The sequence below is a fragment of the Sesamum indicum genome, linkage group LG2 (assembly GCF_000512975.1).
Source record: "Sesamum indicum cultivar Zhongzhi No. 13 linkage group LG2, S_indicum_v1.0, whole genome shotgun sequence".
NCBI classification, from domain to species: domain Eukaryota; kingdom Viridiplantae; phylum Streptophyta; class Magnoliopsida; order Lamiales; family Pedaliaceae; genus Sesamum; species Sesamum indicum.
The window spans coordinates 10,531,930-10,541,409 of NC_026146.1; the positions used below are offsets into that span (position 1 = coordinate 10,531,930).

The window sequence follows — 9,480 nt, forward strand, 5'->3', positions numbered from 1 at the left end:
CCAATATGTAAAAATTTATATTCTTCTTGGTAATGCCTTATATCCATAGAATCCAAAAGTTTTATTACTTTTTCCTCATTATCAAGAGAGATAGCTTCTTCTGTAGTTTTTACTACTTGTTTAGTTTTCCAGAAATCAAATCTTCCGAAATTGTAAATTAATCTAGGATTTACTTTAGGAATTGTCCATTTATTTAGTTGATCTAAATTCCTTGGGAGTTCATACTCCTCTTTTCTTGCATTCTTTACGTGACTGCTATTATTATCAAACAAGTACTGCATATTAAGCAGAGAGATAAAGGACTGCTGAATTATCCAATATAACTCCAACAACATGGCTCTGATACCATTAATTTTTGTTAAACAAAAATAACAATTAATATATCAATAAATTTAAATGATTTAAGAAAAATATGATATTAATAAAAGGAAAAATATAATGTTGTATAACTAATATTATTAAAATAAGTTAAAACACTATATAATAGAAAATAAATATTTATAATAATGAAAAGTAAGATATTAGAAATAACTGTATACTAACATATTAACAGTAGCCTAAATTTCAATTGTATAATACTATATTTTTATATTAACAAATATTACTAAATTAGTTGGGAACTTAGATCAGAACAAAAATAATGTATGTCTTTGTTTCACTCATCCACTTCCCTCTTTCATTTTTCTTCCTAATCTGACTCATATTTGTCCGTTGCCCAGGATAGGCAGCAAAAAAGAAAGAACTAGGAAGCTGCAGAGAGAAAGAAAGCATGTTTTACTTACTATTAGTTTTTGACTAGGAAGTCAATCCATCTCAATATAAGTTGCTCTTAGGTTGTGGGTGTGTTTAATGTTGTCCATCTTGTTAGGATTAGGAGAAGAATAGTTGGATGATATTGAGACCACAAGCAAAGGATGCATCATCACAATGTCAACTATTTATACTACAAACAACATATGTTGTATCTCATTCATACACCACAAAGTAACTCCCCTTCCTCCATTCTATTGCATTCGTTACAAAATTCAATATGTTGTTTCTATTGCACCATTACTTTGTTTTGGCAATCTTGATCCATATTTGTGCCTTCAAGATGGGTTTAACCACTCAAGATCCAGTCCCACCTCTCCTAGTCACAAGGTTAATACATGATCATTCCGTTAATTCTCCATATTTCGATCCAAAGAAAACGACCGAAGAGCTTGCTGACATCGATTTACAGAGTTCTATTTCTCGTGCGAAGTATTTGATCGGCAACAACAGTGCTTCATTTTATCCGACAGACATCAAGTCTCAACTTACTCCTACATTGCAACGCGGTTTTCTTGCAAACTTGAAAGTTGGAGAACAATTCACCGACCAACTTGTTTATATGGACACTGGCAGCAGCTTGCTATGGATAAATTGTGAGCCCTGTGGTCTAAATGTGCCTGCACCTCTATATCATCCCCAGGAGTCTTCTAGTTATCGGAAACAATATTGTGATCAGGATTTTGATATCTGTGAGTCAACTGGTACAGTTAGAACCGAATGTGACATTGACAACATTTGCCTGTACCATGTACGATATGGTAGCGAGGATTACAGTACGGGACATATCGCTACAGAAACAATCAAATTTGGAAGGAGCAAGGGAACTCTCAGAAACATTGTGATCGGTTGTGCCAGACGCACTTCCTTATATGCTAATGGAGTGCTGGGGCTTGGGGCAAGTGGTTTGTCTCTTATTACACAGCTACAATATTCAAAATTGTCATATTGCATCGGTAACATAAGTGATAGATCATATCCCTATAACACATTGGTTATAGGAAACAGAATTGAGCTTATGGGTTACAAAACGCCAATGATCATTGAAGATAAATACTATATAAATTTGGAGAGAATCAAGATTGGTAATAAGCAATTGGACATTGACCCAGAGATTTTCAGGAGAAAATCTGATTACAATGGTGGGATGGTGCTGGATACTGGCTCAACCTACAGCTTTATACCACAAGTGGCGTTGGATCAATTCGAGGGAGAAACCATCAACCTCATCGATCTTCTTCTGGTTCGCAACTCCTCTATCAAGTATCGGGGCTACACAAGACTGTGCTACAATGGGGTCGTAACCAGAGATCTAACGGGATTCCCAATGGTGCAATTTCAGTTCCAGGGTGATGCGACTATGGAACTAACTGAAGAAAACATATTTCAGCAAACTTATGACGCAACTTTTTGCTTAGCAATCTTACCATCGGAGACTCTAGGAACCTCCATTAGCCTTCTAGGTAATTTGATGCAACAGTACTTTTACATCGCCTACGATCTTAGAGAGAAGAAACTTTCTTTCCAGAGGATGGATTGTAATACAGTAGATGATTATATTCATGATGAATTATAGACTAAGACAATCAAAGCATGAGTAACACCTTTTATTTCCTCCATAAAAGTATTTGAAAAATATATTATATTTGTAACGATATTTATAACGGTCTTTCGGATATGCTTTACCAGAACATAACTTGAAAATAATTATAAAAATAGTTCAAATCAAATTATTTAGTCAATTAAAGACCGTTACAGAACTCGAGCCAATAAAAAATACAAATACTCATAACTGCAGCTGAAAAACTCGTTCCAAAAGGAGAAAATAACCATCTATGACCACAACTATTATAAAAAGAGGTACAAACAGTTCGCATAAAGGTCACAGAGAAAGGCCGTTACAATACGTGGTTCGAATATATCTTACAACACGTGATCAAAATCGTTCCAAAGAAAGTTCAAATGACCCTTCCAAGAAGATATAAATTTTAAAATTATTGGTGTTATGAAAGTTCTTCCACTGTGTGTCCAATTTTTTTTAATCGATGGTCATCCCAAAAAGAAATTATAAAGTCAAATTCGTTATTTTTTCAAAACTTGTAATAGTTGTCTCTGTTGTTACCATACTCGGGCCTAAATAGTAATTGCTTTTTGTAGAAGTCGTTACTAACTTTTCGTAACACCTGTCAAAGGAACGGAAGACTGACCGTTCCAGAAACCATTAGAATTTCTAGCACTAATTATTACAAATTTAATTTTTGTTATTTCAATCGCTGTTCTAATAAAATATTTTTTTGGTAGTGATTTGTCTAAGCCAAAATAAATAAATTATCATGTATGAGAAAGCAATTACAAACAAAATAAAGTGATCAAGTTCTCTCAAAATAGAATATTGGAATGTTATCATCTCGCATGAAAGAAAGAAAGAACTTTCATTGGCATAAAATGGATATTAAAAGAGAAAGTTTAATGGGCAAACAAAAAAATGAATTGGGAAAAAAATCATCAACTAAGATAATAAATATTTAACATATATTTCTCCGAAAAACATTAATTCATTAATAAAAATTTTAGCAAGAGAAAAAAAAAACATGAAAAGAGAAAATATAATAATGACAAAAACAATAAAGTATGCAAAAGTTTACTAAGCAAAAAGATTAAAATGTAGCAAGCCACTATTATTGCTATATTTTTAATTAAAAAATTGGGGCCATATCACTATAAAATATTAGGGATAATTACACTCCTCTTCTCTAAGATATGGTATGATCACACAAAGATTGTTTGTAGTTTGGAAAATTACATCTAACACCCTAAGGTTTGCTTTCACCTAACAAATAAATCACTTTGTTCGCAAAAATTCTCCGAATTTATTGATATTAATAAAAAACTTTAAAAAAATACTCCATATTTACCACGATTGACTTACTAATGACTTATCACAGGTCAAATAAATCTTTTTTATGATCAAATTACCCTCATATGTCTTCATCCGTTAATACATGTGAGGATGTATATTTTCACCTTTATAAGGGTAGTTTAGTCCATAACAAATTGTTTGACATGCAATAAGTCAGTCTTAAGTCAATCAAGGGTAAATATTGATTTTCATTAAGTTTTTCTTGTTAATATCAACAAATTTAATGAATTTCAAGAAAAGATGGACTTATTTGTTAGACGAAAGCAAACCTTATGATTTAGTGAATTTATAATCAGGGGTGGTAAATATAATTTTTCAAACTACTAGAAATTTATGTGTAATTACACTAAATTTCAGGAGAGGAGTGCGTATTATTCCAAAAAATTAACGCGCTGTCTATTGAATTATTTGGAGCAATATAACATTGTAAATTGCAAACAAATGATAATATAACTCATGGTAACATGAAATTTTATTTACGTTAAAACTCTACTTAATTAATTGATATATTATGTTTTGAAGTGAACTAATTAAGAAGCTAAAATGGAATCACTTGCTAATAAACGAATTATATGTTTTTTTCCTTTTTAAAGAAAATTGTATCACAAAAATAAGATTTACCTAAAGAAGATTTAAATAAGAGATTTTATTTTTATTTTTATTTTTGGATCTTTTACCGCTTGCAACTACTCTGCATGAATTAAGGGATACACATAAATTCTTGAACAGATTAAGGGATTAAATAATTCAAAATTCTTAGAATCGAGAATTTGGTCAGAATTAAATCAATTTAATCAAAAATCGTTTTGCTATATAGATATATTGGTATAGGTAGAGATGAGAGTCCTTATCAAGTTTTGCAATCGTACGATTGTCTAACAAATTCCTCCATAAATAACAACGAAGTAAATAGCACAACGTTCATATACATTCAGTCATGGGAACCAGCACGCGGGCTGCAACATTCTGGTTGATGGTCACAATCACCGTCAGCATCATCGTCGTCGTCGTCATTGGATTTCTCCTATTCTCCCCACCGTGGACATCTGCAGGCGGCGATGACGATAAAAACAATTATAATAAACCCCATGAGGGGATGGTGAAGCTATGGATGTGGTGTCTGAAGCAGAAAAGTCTATTTCCATACCCACGGGGCCCTTTTTCATCACGAGGGGAAGAATCGAATGCGGTGTTGTGTAAAGACATGTTTCGTCTGATGGGGTATGCATATGAGTGGACTGGCAAACTACCAATCGACTATGTCGAAGCCCTTAAACTCTATTATAGGAACAATCAAACTGCCATTGATATGAGGGTTTGTGGCCTCTCCTTGCAGCGTTGCCCCAACGAAACTTTACGCCTTGTGTGGGATTATGACAATCGTCGTCCTCTAGATTGATTTCTCTCAATTCCCTTCAAACTTCTCTTGCTTAATTTATTCAAATCACCAACTTTTAGATCATTCACCTTTTGTGATTTTTTTTTATATTTGTTTAGAGTAATAGGAATACATGTAATTCCAATATATGAAGGCACACACTTTTTTGATATTTCTCCATAATGCTTATAATTTAGTATTCTCAAGATGTTTTGTAATTATATATAATATAATTATGTAACAATAATTTTTGGTGGTCTACAAGTACGGCCGCTACGTAAATGTTTGTAAATAGTCTTTTGTAAGATTAGAAAAGAGATTACATATCTTATTTTTTTTAATATACTATTAGGAGTGATAGGATAATAAATTTAATTTTTTTTAAATTTATAATAGATTAATTAATCATTAACTTGGTTTTTTCTATGATGATGAAAGTTTAATAGAGATAATTAATCATGCGTATAGAGAATATATAAATGATAAAGATTAGGTAATTCGATCGAACTTCAAAATAAAATAAACTCCATGTATACGTGCACTTGATGAGTATATTTACTTTACAATATTTGTTTCTTGATTTTTCTGATCAATTTTGTTTATAAATTATATTTTTCGGGCACACATTATATATTTGTGATCACTTAACAAAAATAATGTTGAGAATTTTCAAATTTTCATTAATTTATATATACTTATTTAGAAAAGTATGAATTGACAAATATTTGTACTTCATTATGAAAGAACAAATACACCCTTTATTACTGATAGGGGAAACCCCAATTTTAATGTGAAGTATCAAAAATACCCTTAATGAAGGGTATTTTCTTCATTTATGAGCACATGATTCGCGCCTCTGGAAAAACGAGTCGGATAGCCCTGTTTCAGACCCATTTTGAGAGAGAAGACCCCAAAATTTGAAGACCGTTCGATTGAGGACCTATGCTTTTTAGAGGAGGACACGTAGTCTAAACAATAGTAACCATCTGGGCCCTATAAATACTTTGACGCATTGTTATTTGAGGTAATTGGCTTTTAGTTATTTTCGACCTTTTTAGCTTTTGATCGCACATTTTCTATTCGATTTGACTTTACTAACTTGAGTGTTAGGGTCAAAGTCGCGGACGAATCCGACGAACCTCACGTGCTTTCTTATCCTCAGGATCCAACACTGTCTCGATAGAACACGTATCTGACTACGAATTCATTGTGAGAGGCCGCTATTTTCGATTAAAATCAATTACTTATATTGTAGGATATTAGAATCCTAAATATTCTAAATATGCTTCACATAAAATTGACTATCAATTACTAGTTAAGATTACAAAAATATGAACCCATATGTGTTTGTTCCCATTGCGGAGGTAAAGTAATAACGAATGTGATTGAAATGATTAAAGTTAGAGTGTGTGAAGAATAATATAAACAATATTACAATAAATAGCTAAATCTAAAATCTAACATGCTACGAAATATAATTAATACAATTATTGGGCCACAAGATACAAAATATATATAATTCTTTTTTATCATAAGGGTTAATTCAATGTACATTAATTTTTGTTAAACAATGAATAACAGTTAATATATCAATAAATTTAAATGATTTAAGAAAAATATGATATTAATGAAATAATAATAAAAGGAAAAATATAATGTTGTATAACTAATATTATTAAAACTCTATATAATAGAAAATAAATATTGATAATAATGAAAAGTAAGATATTAGAAATAACTGTATACTAACATATTAATCGTAGCCTAAATTAATTTCAATTGTATAATATTATATTCTTATATTAACAAGTATTTGGGAATCAACTTAGTAACAATAAAATAATAAATAAAAAATGAGTAAATTATATTGAAGATAAAAATAGAATAATGATAAATAAATAAATAAAAGAAAACTATATTCTTTTTAATAAAGAATACAACTAGATATTGTGGCAAACAAAAAGCACTAACTTTTATTAATTAGTTGGAAATTGCATATAAAAATTTAATTATTGAGTGAATCTTTCATATCTTATTTTTCAATATAAAATACTAATAAAATACTTATTGAGTTTGTAAGTTCCTACGAATAAAATCAAGAAACACACTAAAAATGTGAAATTATAAATTACAAATAAAGGCAAAATAACATTTTATGCAATAAAGTTTCCAATTGAAAAGTGAATGAAGAATGTAAATAATATTTTGATAAAATTTAAAAATTATTTTAATATATAATTAGCATAGATACAGAACGGTGCAATACCAATACGAAAACTATGGATATGTATAGTTAAATTATTTTATTCACAATAGTTAATTAATAATATAAGTTGCTAGGAAGCTTGAGAGAGAAAGAAAGCATGTTTTACTTTCTCTCAATATAAGTTGCTATTAGGTTGTGGGTGTGGTTCATGTTGTCCATCTTGTTAGGATTAGGAGAAGAACAAGAGTTGGATGATATTGAGACCACCAGTAGAGGATGCATCATCACAATGTCAACTATTTATACTAAAAACAACATATGTTCAATCCCATTCATACACCACAAAGTAACTCCCCTTTCTCCATTCTATTGCATTCCTTACAAAATTCATTATGTTGTTTCTATTGCGCCAATACTTTTTTTTGGCAATCTTGATCCATATTTGTGCCAAAGATGGGTTTAACCACTCAAGATCCAGTTCCACCTCTCTTGGTCACAAGGTTAATACATGATCATTCCGTTAATTCTCCATATTTCGATCCAAAGAAAACGCCTAAAGAACTTGCTGACATCGATTTACAAAGTTCTATTTCTCGGGCGAAGTATTTGATCAGCAACACCAATGCTTCATTTTATCTGACAGATATCGAGTCTCAACTTACTCCTAAACTGCAACACTTTTTCTTGCAAACTTGAAAGTTGGAGAACAATTCACCGACCAGCTTGTTTATATGGACACTGGCAGCAGCTTGCTATGGATAAATTGTGAGCCCTATGGTCTAAATGTGCCTGCATCTCTATATCATCCCCAGGAGTCTTCTAGTTATCGGAAGCAATATTGTGATCGAGATTTTGGAATGTGTGAGGCAACCGGTACAATTAGAACCGAGTGTGACATTGACAACATTTGCCTATACCATGTACGATATGGTAGCAAGGATTACAGTACGGGACATATCGCTACAAAAACAATCAAATTTGGAAGGAGCAAGGGAACTCTCAGAAACATTGTGATCGGTTGTGCCAGGCGCAGTATTTTATATGCTAATGGAGTGCTGGGGCTCGGGGCAAGTGGTTCCTCTCTTATTACACAGCTACAATATTCAAAATTCTCATATTGCATCGGAAACATTAGTGATAGATCATATCCCTATAACATATTGGTTATAGGGAACAGAATTGAGCTTATAGGTTATAAACACCAATGATCATTGAAGATGAATACTATATAAATTTGGAGAGCATCAAGATTGGTAATAAGCAATTGGACATTGACCAGAGATTTTCAGGAGAAAATCTGATTACAATGGTGGGATGGTGCTGGATATTGGCTCAACCTACAGCTTTATACCACAAGTGGCATTGGATCATTTCGAGGGAGAAACCATCAACCTCATCGACTTCTTCTGGTTCGCAACTCCTCTATCAAGTATCGGGGCTACACAAGACTGTGCTACAATGGGGTCGTAACCAGAGATCTAACGGGGTTCCCAATGGTGCAATTTCAGTTCCAGGGTGACGCGACTATGGAATTAACTGAAGAAAACATATTTCAGCAAACTTATCACGCAACTTTTTGCTTAGCAATCTTACTATCGGAGACTCTAGGAACCTCCATTAGCCTTCTAGGTAATTTGATGCAACAGTACTTTTACATCGCCTACGAACTTAGAGAGAAGAAACTTTCTTTCCAGAGGATGGATTGTAATACAGTAGATGATTATATTCATGATGAATTTTAGACTAAGACAATCAAATCAATTCTAATAAGTGTTTCTGCACTAAGTTTGCTGGTATCTTGAAAATATATGAACCTGTATATTTATGACAACCAGCCGTGCCCATATTCTATGAAAATATCAGATAAACCAAGCAAACACAAGTGGAAATTAAGCTTCATGCAACTGGACTTTAATGATCACATGAAAAATTACAATCGTACAAGAAATACAACCAAAGACTTAGTGGACTTCGACAATAATGTTTACTTCGATGGCAGGTGTTATGGTTCACTTACCATACGGTTTTTGAGAGTTCTAGCCCAGAAGCAAGACAAGAAAGTATGGTCCATTCTTTCTTGTGCAGTTTTTGAGAAAACCTATGTTAACAGTTACTGTCAACTCAATCACATACCTTAACCTCCTCACTTTTCTAACATAACTTGTC

General features: G+C 32.1%; 1 protein-coding gene across 1 annotated transcript; it reads left to right on the forward strand.

Annotated features, from left to right (window-relative positions):
- Nucleotides 1,094-2,386, forward strand: LOC105155902 (aspartic proteinase nepenthesin-2-like). Its single transcript, XM_011071886.1, has one exon. It carries the CDS (start codon nt 1,094-1,096, stop codon nt 2,384-2,386), a length of 1,293 nt encoding a protein of 430 aa, XP_011070188.1.

Bases quoted from the DNA above. Each gene is read 5' to 3' on its own strand.
- LOC105155902 (XM_011071886.1), top strand. From the start codon at position 1,094: ATGGGTTTAACCACTCAAGATCCAGTCCCACCTCTCCTAGTCACAAGG.